General features: G+C 55.3%; 2 protein-coding genes and 1 long non-coding RNA gene across 8 annotated transcripts in view; 2 read left to right on the forward strand and 1 right to left on the reverse strand.

Moving 5' to 3' along the window:
• NCAPD2 (non-SMC condensin I complex subunit D2) overlaps positions 1-6,971 on the forward strand; it is a 32,339-nt gene extending 25,368 nt beyond the window's left edge. For 4 of the 6 annotated variants that reach the window (XM_047865945.1, XM_047865944.1, XM_047865946.1 and 1 more), the window contains exons 18-32: positions 323-456; positions 809-941; positions 1,031-1,115; positions 1,192-1,359; positions 1,684-1,853; positions 2,867-2,978; positions 3,054-3,177; positions 3,258-3,413; positions 3,884-4,061; positions 4,153-4,247; positions 4,685-4,765; positions 4,877-5,060; positions 6,015-6,141; positions 6,229-6,390; positions 6,642-6,971. In XM_047865945.1, coding sequence (XP_047721901.1) covers positions 323-456; positions 809-941; positions 1,031-1,115; positions 1,192-1,359; positions 1,684-1,853; positions 2,867-2,978; positions 3,054-3,177; positions 3,258-3,413; positions 3,884-4,061; positions 4,153-4,247; positions 4,685-4,765; positions 4,877-5,060; positions 6,015-6,141; positions 6,229-6,390; positions 6,642-6,727 — 1,995 coding nt within the window. In that variant the 3' untranslated portion in view covers positions 6,728-6,971. Of the gene's footprint in view, positions 1-322; positions 457-808; positions 942-1,030; positions 1,116-1,191; positions 1,360-1,683; positions 1,854-2,866; positions 2,979-3,053; positions 3,178-3,257; positions 3,414-3,883; positions 4,062-4,152; positions 4,248-4,684; positions 4,766-4,876; positions 5,061-6,014; positions 6,142-6,228; positions 6,391-6,641 lie in introns of those variants that run through there. The other 2 variants (XR_007153859.1, XR_007153860.1) reach the window with 2 other exon arrangements.
• GAPDH (glyceraldehyde-3-phosphate dehydrogenase) overlaps positions 1-12,223 on the forward strand; it is a 29,419-nt gene that overhangs the window by 15,676 nt on the left and 1,520 nt on the right. The window contains exons 3-8 of the mRNA XM_047865948.1: positions 538-544; positions 9,530-9,557; positions 9,813-9,853; positions 11,652-11,751; positions 11,835-11,941; positions 12,064-12,154. Coding sequence (XP_047721904.1) covers positions 9,831-9,853; positions 11,652-11,751; positions 11,835-11,941; positions 12,064-12,154 — 321 coding nt within the window. The 5' untranslated portion in view covers positions 538-544; positions 9,530-9,557; positions 9,813-9,830. The remainder of the gene's footprint in view (positions 1-537; positions 545-9,529; positions 9,558-9,812; positions 9,854-11,651; positions 11,752-11,834; positions 11,942-12,063; positions 12,155-12,223) is intronic.
• Positions 1,725-9,551, reverse strand: LOC125169972 (uncharacterized). The gene is made up of 3 exons (XR_007153861.1): positions 9,366-9,551; positions 3,850-3,944; positions 1,725-1,833 (listed from the first exon to the last, which is right to left on the reverse strand). It is a non-coding gene; the product is annotated as an uncharacterized LOC125169972 (long non-coding RNA).

Raw genomic sequence — 12,223 nt, forward strand, 5'->3', positions numbered from 1 at the left:
GTTTTAGACATGTTGAGTTGTGGTCACAGCAACAACAGCTACTAGAAATCCCCGGAATGTAGTCAGAGCCATGGACTCACACAGACTTCAATATGTCATCTTAATAAATGTAGTTTTGAAGGCATGAAGGTAGAAAAGTGACAGAGGTGCAAGTACCTCCCCAAACCCCAACTTTACATTTCGAGCCTCCTTCTTCCTTTTCCATCCCTAAGTATTGCTTTTACCACTTCGGGCTCTCAACGTTCTCTTCAGAGAAGCGGACCAAGGATTTGTGGGGGGGGTTGTTATTTTTTGGCCTGAGCCCTTTCTCTTTTCTCTTCAGCTCTGTGAGTTTGTGCAGAAGGATGAATTGAAACCGGCAGTGACCCAGCTGCTGTGGGAGCGGGCGACCGAGAAGGTCCCCTGCTCTCCTCTGGAGCGCTGTTCCTCTGTCATGCTTCTTGGGATGATGGCACGGTGAGGCTCAGATCCAGACAGACGCTAGGAATAAGAGGGAAAGGGAAGGTTCTGAGAAAGCTCCCTTTCCTTCAATAACAGCAGTCAGGCCCAGCCAAGCTGTATGCGTGAGTCGGCTACCTAAGTGAAAAATAAAATAGTACCAGCGCCCTCCTCTGCACCCCGTGCAGCAGAAATAATGGGATTTGGTACAGCAAGAGGGATTCTGAGGGGCCAGCCCCATGTCAGAGCCTCTGCTGTCTGCTCCAGGGCTCTAGCCTTGCGCTGAGTGCTGTTACCTACCCCGCTTGGCATTTTCCCCCTCAGAGTCCTGTCCTTGACTAGCTTTGACTGTGTGGTTTCCTTCCTCTAGAGGAAAACCAGAAATCGTGGGAAGCAACTTAGACACACTGGTGAGCATAGGACTGGATGAGAAGTTTCCACAGGACTACAGGTTGGCCCAGCAGGTGTGCCATGCCATTGCCAACATCTCTGACAGGAGAAAGGTACATGGGGTCTCCAGACCAGGGAGAGTGGCCATCCTCTTACACACTCTCAACACATACCCACCTTTTGTCTTTCCTGTTCTCGACAGCCTTCTCTGAGCAAATGTCACCCTCCCTTCCGGCTGCCTCAGCAACATAGGTTGTTTGAGCGACTGCAAGAGGTGGTCACAAAAGGTGAGCTATTGTGAAGGCCTCGGGTAGAATGGAGTCCTTTGTCTGCAGTGGGTGACTTCTCCCTTCTCCTCTACAGGCTTTGTCCACCCAGACCCACTCTGGATCCCATTCAAAGAGGTGGCAGTGACCCTCATTTACCAGCTGGCAGAGGGCCCCGAGGTGATCTGTGCCCAGATATTGCAGGGCTGTGCGAAGCAGGCCCTGGAGAAGCTGGGGGAGAAGAGCGCCACCCAGGAGGTCCCGAGTAAGTAGGCAAGAGGGTCCCCCGTGGGCAGCAGCCAGACTCTACTGCTTTCCTTGTCGAGCCAGTAGCCACTGCCAGCACTGCTTCCTACAGCAGCCCCTGACCCTCCGCAGACCACACTGTCTCACTTCTGTCACTCAGACTGGGCCAGTCACCGCCACCATCCCCGTCCCTCCCCGCCCACCCTCCCCCGTCTCCATCTCTCTCTTCTGCGCCAGCTTGTGTATGGCACATGAGCAAGAGGTAGAGCCATCAACACAGAATGCAGGGTCCTGTGAGATTTAATTTTGTCTCTTTCTCCCTGCTTTCCCTCCCCTCCTCCAGAGGACACCCCCATGCTCCCCACTTTGCTGTTGATGAACCTGCTGTCCCTGGCTGGAGATGTGGCTCTGCAGCAGCTGGTGCACTTGGAACAGGCAGTGAGCGGGGAGCTCTGTCGGCGCCGGGTTCTTCGGGAAGAGCAGGAGCAGAAGACTAAGGATCCAAAGGAGAAGGTGAATGAAGTGCCTGCGTGTTTGGGTTTGTGTCCCAAGGATTTCCCGGATTTATTTCCTGACTGTGGGTCACTCACGTTTCCTTCTGGGAACCTCTGCTTTTCTACTGTTAAATGAGGAAGACACCCTGCCTCCTTGCTGCTGTTACTGGGAAAGGTTAGTGAGAACAAAGATGGAGCAGTCTGTTGGTGACCACCCAGGAAGGAAAGTTTTAGGGAAACAGAGCGTTGAGTTAGGGACCTCAGCATGAAATCTAGGCTCCCCCTCAGGCACTGCTTGTTAGAATAAGCACACACGCACCCCCTTTCCCATCAGCCGTGGTTGCTGGGCCTGCCACCTTATGGGGACCTTGTGTTCTTTCCACTAGAGGCAGTGGTGTCTCGCAGACAAATAAGACACAGAGTATCTTGCAGCAGTGGAATTAGGTCTGACCTCTGTGACCTTGAACCATTGACCCCATGATCCGTTTATTGATTGTATGCAGGAAATGACGTGCTTCTGTGAGGATGAGTTCAGAGATGTAGGCATATGCTTTAGCAACTTGAAAATAATGCTGCTTGTTCCACTTTGAATTTGCCAGTTCACATTTGGCAACTTAGAAGTAAAACTACAGAGTCCTAGTTCTTTTCCTGTTTAATTAAGGTGTGCTTCCTCTTTATAGACACATTTGACCACTGTAGGAATGGTTTTACAGAACTTGCCTTTCCCCAGACACATTCCTGCAAAATGAAAGACAGGCTGGAGTTAAAAATGCTGTCTTGGGGGCATCTGGGTGGCTCAGTCAGTTAAGCATCCTATGTCAGCTTAGGTCATGATCTCACGGTTCATGGGTTCGAGCCCTGAATCAGGCTGTGTGCTGACAGCTCAGAGCCTGGAGCCTGCTTCAGATTCTGTGTCTCCCTTGCTTTCTGCCCCTCCCCTCCTCATGCTGTCTCTCTTAAAAATAAAATATTAAAAATTTTTTAAAAATGCTGTCTTGGATGAGCCATGATACCTGGTTTCTTCCCCATTAGAACACAAGCTCTGACACCACCATAGAGGAGGAGATGGGGCTGGCGGGCACTGCCGCTGATGATCCAGAGGCAGAACTCATCCGCAGCATCTGTGAGAAGGAGCTGTTAGATGGTAAGAAGAATTGCTGAGGGACCTGCTCCCCGGCCGAGATAACCTGTCCCAGACCTAGAGCCGTTCTTCCGACAGGCAAACAGATCCTGGCTGCCTTTGTTCCACTTCTGCTTAAAGTCTGCAACAACCCGGGCCTCTACAGCAACCCAGAGCTCTCTGCAGCCGCTTCACTTGCCCTTGGCAAGTTCTGCATGATCAGGTAGGCCCTGGGGCCAGTACTGCCCTCTCAGAGAGGATGGGGATGGTGCCTCTCCCTGATGATCCTTTCCTTGCCCCTAGTGCCACTTTCTGCGACTCCCAGCTTCGCCTGCTTTTCACCATGCTGGAAAAGTCCTCGCTCCCCATTGTCCGGTCTAACCTCATGGTTGCTGCTGGGGATCTGGCCATCCGCTTCCCTAACCTGGTGGACCCCTGGACACCTCATCTGTATGCTCGGTGAGATATCCCTCATGACACTGTAGCAGGCCTTGCTAGCCCTGGGAGGCTGTAGTTCAGTCAGGATGAAAATCACTAAAACTGTTTCTCTGGTCTTTAGCATTACCGTGATATCTGCTTGATACTTGACCTGTACAGGCCCTTGCTAAGTATAGCCCCAAAGGAATTGGCACCTCTGTCCAAAGCGTTGGCTCCAAGCTTGGCCTCTTACCCCAATCCCAGCTTTCTAACTGCTTCTAGAATGTCACATTGAGAAGGGGTGATAGAGGAGCACCTGGGTGGCTTAGTCAATAGAGCATGCAACTCTTAATCTTGGGTTCATGAGTTAGGGCCCCACGCTGAGGGTAGAGTTTACTTTAAAAAAAAAAAGAAGAAGAAGAAGGGGCAACAGATTCCTGCTGAGGGTCTTTCCCACCAGTGTCCCAATATAACTCACCATTAGTGCCAGTGACTTGAGATTTCACTCCTAGGCTCCGGGACCCAGCTCAGCAGGTGCGGAGAACAGCAGGGCTGGTGATGACCCACCTGATTCTAAAGGACATGGTGAAGGTGAAGGGGCAGGTGAGCGAGATGGCTGTGCTGCTCATCGACCCCGCACCTCAGATTGCTGCCCTGGCCAAGAACTTCTTCAATGAGCTTTCCCACAAGGTGAGAGGCAGCGGGAGACCACTGTCGAGGGAACAGGCGCGCCCACACAGACACACACCCTGTGTCGATAACATGACTCTCTCTCTCACAGGGCAATGCGATCTATAATCTCCTTCCAGATATCATCAGCCGCCTGTCAGACCCCGAGGGAGGGGTGGAGGAAGAGCCTTTCCACACCATCATGAAGTATGGTTCCCTGAGCCTTGGAGCACTGTTTTCATGTAGCACATGCTTAAGAATCAGACAAACCTGTATTTGAACTCTAGCTCTGCTACTTTGTAGCTGTATAACCTTCAGTAGTAACTTAGCCTCTCTGTGCCTGTTCCTCCTCTGTACAGTGAGGCCTCTGACATTTGCCCCTTAGTTCTTGAGGGGCTTCAGTACCATAGAGTTTCTAGTGCGGCGGTAGGCGCATAGGAGTCCTCACGACATGGCAGCAGTTTTTGTTACAAATTCCCATTCTCGGTGAGAATTTCGCAGAGGGGGTGGGGTGGATTTTTTCTGAGGGTCTAGGAAGAAGGCAGGACGATGACAGAAGGCGGGTGCTAGGGGAAGACAGGACTGTCCCGACAGGGACGGAGCTGCCCCTGGGAGGCCACACAACCACATCTCCCCTTCCTCAGGCAGCTCCTCTCCTACATCACCAAGGACAAGCAGACGGAGAGCCTGGTGGAGAAGTTGTGTCAGCGCTTCCGCACTGCCCGGTATGCCGGCTTCCCAAGGGGTGTCCCTGAGGCCTGTGGGGTACCGACGGGGAAGGACGGGCCTTTGCTCCTCCATCTCGCTGCTCCTCACGACGCCTTTGCCATCTGCAGGACCGAGCGGCAGTATCGGGACCTGGCCTACTGTGTGTCACAGCTGCCCCTCACAGAGCGAGGCCTCCGCAGGATGCTGGACAATTTTGACTGCTTTGGGGACAAACTGTCGGATGAGTCCATCTTTAGTGCTTTTTTGTCAGTTGTGGGCAAACTGCGACGCGGAGCCAAGCCCGAGGGCAAGGTGAGCGCAGCGGCCATCCCGGTGCTATGAGTTCATCTGCATTGCACTGCCCGGACCTGCCTCGCCTACCCCGCCCGTTCCCCTCCCTCGGCTCGACTGCAGCGAAGTAACCAGCACCACCTGAGACCAGATCTTTCTGTCTCCAATTCCTGTGTCTTTCTTTTTCTCTTTTTTAAAATGGACTTTATCTTTTACAGCAGTTTTAGGTTCAAAAGTAAATACTGTGTCGAAGGTAGAGTTCTTCCACATGTGCCCAGCCGCCACCCATGCAAAGCACCCCCCCCCCGCCCCCGCTCTCAGTCTCCCCCACCAGAGTGGCACGTTTGTTACAATCGATGAACCTATGTTGACACATCATTATCACCCAAAGTCCATAGTTGACCTTAGGGGTCACTCACTCATTCTGTGGGTTTGGACAAAGTGTGTTGTGGCCTGTGTCCATCATTATAGTATTACACAGTGCAGTTCCACTGCCCAAGAAGTCTTCTGTGCTCCCCCATCGCCCTCTGTCCCCCGACCCTTGGCAACCAGTGATCTTTTTACTGTTGTCACAGTTTTGTCTTTCCCAGAATGTCATATACTTGTAGTCCTGCAGTGTGTACCCTCCCTGGGTTGGGTTCTCTCAGTGATATGCGTTGATGTTTTCACCATGTCTTTCTTTCCATAGCCTTGTTTCTTTTTCATCTTAGAAATAAGTTTCCAGGCCTGCTCTTTTTTTTTTTTAATGGTCATTTTTGAGAGAGAGATACAGAGCATCGGTGGGGGAGGGGCAGAGAGAGACCAAGACACAGAATCCAAAGCAGGTTCCAGGCTCTGAGCTGTCAGCATAGAACCCAGTGCGGGGCTCAAACTCGAGCCTTGAGATTACGACCTGAGCCAAAGTCTGACGATTAACTGACCAAGCCACCCAGGTGCCCCTTCCAGGCCTGCTCTTACTCTCTTCCCCCCCTCCAGGCTGTAATAGATGAATTTGAGCAGAAGCTTCAGGTCTGCCACACCAGAGGGCTGGATGCGGTGGAAGACCTTGAGGTTGGCCAGGAGGGTAGCCAGAGAGCCCCATCAGCCAAGAAACCATCCACTGGTACGTGAGGCAGCCCCACAAGTGGAGAGATCGGGCCCTTCTCTCAGAGTATCCTTTTTTGGGGACTCATGCGTTGGCCTTTTCTAGTCTCCAAGCGGCACCAGCGTCTGGCTTCTGCAGCCTCATCAGATGGTGACTTTGTCACTCCTGAGCCCCACCGCACTGCCCGTCGGCATCCAAACACCCAACAGCGAGTTTCGAAAAAGAAACCCAGAATTGTCTTCTCGAGTGATGAGTCCAGCGAGGAAGGTAGGATGCTCCCTCCCAGATGTGGCTCGCAGGAAGCATAGCTTGGGGAGGGGTGGGGGGAGGCGGTTTTGATGGGGTCCTGCCCATGTAGATTCTCTCCGCCCCCGCCCTCCCCCCAGGTGTGTTTCTCTGGGCACAGTATGGGTTTTGTTTCTGGGCCTAGTCTGGGGCTGTCCCACTTGTTCTCTGAGATCTACTTTTCACCATCTTTGTGACTCAGCTTTTTCTTCCTCCTCCAATCCTCTGAATAGAGCTTTCAGCAGAGATGACGGAAGACGAGACACCCAAGAAAACAACCCCCATCCGCCGAGCACCTCCTCGAAGGCACAGGCCCTAGGAAGTCATCTTGCCTGTTCCTGTCCCTGCTGTGCGGGGTATCTTATGAAGTGAACTTGAATTCCGCTCCCTTGTAAAATACCGTTTTTGCCTGTCCTCTTGTCTTTTTAATATAGAATGGTCTTTATGACGTAAAGCATTTCTCTTAAACTGGCCTTACTGAACTGAATTGAGCTGCTTTCATTGGACTCTCTGTCTGCCAGTCTCCTTGTTTCCTAATGAATAAATGTTTTTATATACTTTTAGACATTTTTCCTAAGCTTGTCTGTTTCAGCTTACATGAGCCCAGATGCAGGCAGCAGGGAGAGGAGCCCCGAAGTCCTGGGGCCTGTCTGAAGATCTGATAAGCTCCATGCTCCCCCAGTGCCTCATCTTCCCCTCCTCCACCTCCCCATGCCGCACGAAGGACAGGACACCTCCCCACGCCGCATGAGGGACAGGATTGCTGCACGGCGGAGAAGCGTGCAGCGGCCAGTCTCCAGACCGGTGTGGCGCTACTCGGGGGCCTTCTGGCAATGCCTAGAGATAGTTTTTTGTCATCACAACCTAGGTGGGAGGGATGCTATCAGCATCTAGTGGGCAGAGGCCAGGGATGTTGCTAAATATCCTACAATGCAGAAAACAGACCCCCAAAACAGAATTATTTGGCCCAAAATGCCAATCAGTGGTGCCGAGGTGGAGAAACCCTTCTCTAGACCAAGGGCTGATCTGCGTCCTCCCCTCCCCCCGGCGTGCTCCCTGAGCCCATCTCTGAGGCAGTGACTGACCTAGCCGGCTGAGCAGATGGAAGGTCAGGTCCTGATCCCCTCCAGCTCTAGATAATATCTGTGGAGTCGGTCTGTCTACCTAGAGATTCCTTAACTGTTCCAGGGTCTGTGGCAAGTCGGCTCTCAGCGCAGGCACTGCTTCAGCCTGCCCACCCCTCAGCTCCCCAAGTCTGCTCTGCTGAGTCACCTGGACCAGAGGCAGTGAGCGTGTTCTCATGACAACACTGGTGTCTTTGCTGTCATGACAACAGCAGGCTGCATCAGTAATGCTCCCGTGGGCACTGAGCTCCCTCTGGCAGAAGACACTAATGAAAGATGACACACGCACTTTGGGTAGTGCCGGGGCTCGGAGGGGCCCCTGAGGCCCTTTCCAGGGAAAGGGTTAATGGTCCTGGTTGAGCATGAGCAGGAATGGAACAGGGACAGCTGGGTCCCAGTGCCAGGCCCCAGCAGACCGCCAGTGGCACTTGCCACCTCCTGTCACCATTAGGTGCCCTCTGGCCCTACTCTTGGGGTTCATGAAAAGCCTGGAAACCAACCATGCACGAGGCCGCCAGACAGATACAGACTTGGCTCTGGGGCCCCAAGGAGGGAGGGCAGTCCCAGAAAGGGCAGGGGCCAGGGTTGGAGTCGGGGTGCGGGAGAGCGTGCCCTCTGCCTTTTAAGCAAAGGTTATCACCAGGCAGGCTAAACTTAGCCACAGGCTCTTCAGCTAGAAAAGGGGGCTGGTCTCAGGTTACGCTGGGCCAGCAAAGAGGCCCCTGGATCCCCGGCCCCCAGCACCTGCTGATGGGCCATGTCCATTCCACCCCACCCCCTTCCAAACCCTCTGTCCTCTCAAGCGTTCAAATGTAGCCCTTCTTCCATCCTCAGCTCGCAAAACTGGCGCAGCCTGGGCTCCAGACTGTTGGAGTGGCGTGGATCCCTTCCTCCACCTCGTGTGGGTCTGGGGGCCTGTTCCCACCATGTGCCCAAAGCCTCCCAATTTTTTCTCTCTTCTGAACTCCTCACCCTGCCCCCAACATCCCCTGGGCGCGGGCAGGGAAGAGGAGTCCCTGGCTCTGGGGCCGACCGGCACGTCCCAGGATGGGGAGGGACTTCCGCCCTCACGTCCCGATAGCGGCCCCGGGCTGGAGGAGATGAAGGGGGCACTGTGTCCCAGCCCTGGCGGCACAGCACTCTGGTCTCCCGGGAGCGACTTTGTGGGAGGCCTAGCCCGGCCTGGGGGAGAGCAGCTGGTGCACACAGGGCCTGGTTTGTCCGCCCCAATTATTACCTCTCTGGGCTGCCCGAGCTGCAGGACAGCGTGACCTTCAGTGCAGAAACCTCCCCCTCAAGCCGCCCGCCAAGCCTCCTTCCTCTCCAGGCCCCCGGCCCAGAGAGGCCGGGAGCCAGGGCCTGGGGAGGGGGAAATGGGGGCTGGGCAGGGCCCGGCCTGAGACTGGCTGACCCTTCCCGGGCCTTTTTCCTCTGCGGTTCCCCCGCTACTACCGAAGAGCCTTGAGAATAAGTTCCCCAGCCTTCCCGCCTCTCAGCCTCTGAAAGAAAGGGGACGGGGGGATGGCAGCGTGCGGCCGCGAGCAACCCGTCTCTGGCCCCAACTCCCCATCCCACAAGCTCCCAAAGTCCTCCCGTTTCATATGTGCAGCGGTCCTGGCTCCCGGAGGTCTTCCGTTGTCACCGGGAGGCCAGCCCTGGAGTCCACAGCTTGCTGCATGCCCACAGGGCTGCCCTAGGTGCCATCAGAGATCCCTGGCTCCACTGGGCCCTTCTCGGTCCCCTCCCCCCCACTCTGTTCCTAGCCCACATGCTAGGTGCGTGCACACTTGACCAAAAAAAAAAAAAAAAAAAAAATCGGGCCCTGCTACTCACGGTTTTACGGGCGCACGTAGCTCAGGCCTCTGCGCCCTTGGGCCGTGACTGGGCAAGCCTGCGGGAGGCGGGGCCCGCACCCCCTCTTTTCCCCGCCACGCCCCGCCGCTATAAATTGAGACTGCAGCCTCCGCCGGTGCTCTCTGCTCCTCCCCGTTCGACAGACAGCCGCATCTTCTGGTGCAGTGCCAGGTAGAACCAGGCAAAGCCAGGCAAAGCTAGGCTGAGGGGAGCCACGGGAGGCTCGGGCACGGCTCGGAAGGGGGCCGGGAGCGCTCGCGGGCAGGGGGTGGGCCGCGCGGCCGGGCCTCCGCATTGCAGGGGCGGGAAGACGGACGTGCCCGAGCGCGGGTTGGGAATGGAGGCCTGGGGGGAGGGGAGGGCAGCGGCCGGGCTGCAGCCGCCACCCGCCCCCGCGCTCTAATGGTCGCTTTTCTCTGCCCGCAGCCGCGTCCCTGAGACACGATGGTGAAGGTCGGAGTCAACGGGTGAGTTAGGGGGTGGGGTAGGGTGGGGCATCGAGTCCCGCGGCCCCGGGCGAACCGCTACTGCGGGCATTGCCCTGCTTAGTCTTAGCAAGCGCGTGAGGGACGTGGGTGCGGTGGTCCTACCCCCCCACCCCCACCCCCAAGGAGAACTCAAGGTCGGCGTTCTGACCTGGCCGAGGCTCCCGCCTTAAAGAGCCGCGTGGGCCACCCTCCCCCAAGCTGTGGCTCCTCATGCAATGCCGCCCCCGCGGGCGCGAGCCGCCCGCAGCCCTCCGCCCCACCTGCCTCCGATAGACGAGAGCGCCCCCCTCCCGGCATAGGACCTATCCCTTTAATCCCCAGCTGGGGCTTCTTTCTTTGCTTTCGCGCCCTGCGGGGTCACGTGCCGGGAAGGAGCCCCTCCCCCACCGGCCGGCGGCCTCCCCACCTACCGGGGTGCCCGGGGCTGAGCTGGGTGCAGAGCCCGCTGGGAGGGCCCGTTTGCGGGAACCCGGCCGCCATGTTGCAACAGGGAAGGAAGTGAATGAACCACCGTTAGGCAACCTTCCTTAGCTCTTCACTGTTCCTCCTTCCTCGCCTATGACTAACCCTCCTGATCCTGCCTGGGTGGGGTGGAGTCGCCTTTATCCCGTAAACCAGGTGAGGCAAGGCTTCCCTCGGTCTTGCTCTTAAAAGAGCTGGACTTCAGAAATCTGACCGGAGACCATCCCTTAAGCTGCCAATCAAATTTCCCCTCAGGGATGCTTCTTCTGGACGATTCTCTGATGAATCAAACATGGGTTTAGGGGAGTCCTCTTGTGTCCTTTTTTTTCCTCCCCCCTTTTCCGGAGAGGTGTGGTAGCTGCAGCTTAGTGCCATGTTGGGGGAGCTGAGTCATGGGCAGAAATTTTCCACTACAAAATGGCTTCTGTAGCAGCAGCCCCTTTCATCACACTGGCTCTCCTGGAGGCTGCTTTCTTCCGTCCATACCTAGAGCTGACCCAACCCTAAAGGCCAGGCTATAAAGGTCACTGGGAGGATTAGGTGTCTGTGAGCCTTGGGAATCCTGCCCTTCTCCCGGTTCCATCTTCCAGAAATCAGATCCCCTCTCCACTCTAATCTGGGGTTAAATATAGCTGCCTGACCTTTCTGCAGCTTGGGGCCTGGGCTACTACTCTTTTTGCCCCCACCCACCCCACACACACATCTGTCGCTCCCACTCCTGATTTTTGGAAGAGGGCTTGCAGGGACAAGTGGCTTAGCAAACTAGAGCCCTCAGATCAGGGGGTTGAGAAGCATTCCTTTTTCCCCTTCTCTTCGTTTTGGAGGAAGAGATGGGCTTTCCCCTTCCAGTTAACTTCTGACCTTTACTCTTGCCCTTTGAACTTGGTGATGCTAAGTATGCAACTCTTTGCTCCCTGGAGGGTGTATCCTGATGCTGGGCCAGACAGGGAACAAGCATTCCCAGGGAGGGCACAGATAGTGGGGGAGATAAATGCCATGTGCCAGGCATGTGTCCAGACTGCGGGGGTGGCCAGAGCAGAGCCCTGTATGGCCATTGCTCCTTTGCAGGACTTGTAATGACTAGGGAGTTGGGCCAGTCTCTGAACCTAATCACTTCTTGGGCAGGCTTCACTTTCTGGCCAGGCTGTCCTGGCAGGGTTGCTCAAGAAAGATAAAATTAGACCTCTTGGACTTTTCTGGAGGGAAGTGCCATCTTCTAACCTCTGGAAGAGGATGGGTTGGTCTAGGGCTGTTTCCATGCCTGGGAGAATTCTCTACCCTTTTTTCATTCCTTCTCACCTCTTGTCTTTACCAGATTTGGCCGTATTGGGCGCCTGGTCACCAGGGCTGCTTTTAACTCTGGCAAAGTGGACATTGTCGCCATCAATGACCCCTTCATTGACCTCAACTACATGGTGAGTGCTGCCCCCACAGCTGGCGTAGGGAGCAGAGCCTGGCTGAAGCGCAGCCGCTTGATGGCCCTCACTTGTCCCTCCAGGTCTACATGTTCCAGTATGATTCCACCCACGGCAAATTCCACGGCACAGTCAAGGCTGAGAACGGGAAACTTGTCATCAATGGAAAGCCCATCACCATCTTCCAGGAGTAAGTGTAGAAGACGGAACAGGGTGGAATTTGCTTTGAGGGAGTTACTAGGATGGGCTGACAACCTTGGGTGGTACATGGTACCCCATGTCCCTGAGCTTTCAGTTTGTCTCCCTTTATAGGCGAGATCCCGCCAACATCAAATGGGGTGATGCTGGTGCTGAGTATGTTGTGGAGTCTACTGGGGTCTTCACCACCATGGAGAAGGCTGGGGTGAGTGGCAGGGAGAGTAAAGATGGGGGGTGGGGTTTGGTATAGCGGGAATGATGGGGAACCCTTAAG

This window comes from Prionailurus viverrinus, chromosome B4 (genome assembly GCF_022837055.1).
Source record: "Prionailurus viverrinus isolate Anna chromosome B4, UM_Priviv_1.0, whole genome shotgun sequence".
Taxonomy (NCBI): domain Eukaryota; kingdom Metazoa; phylum Chordata; class Mammalia; order Carnivora; family Felidae; genus Prionailurus; species Prionailurus viverrinus.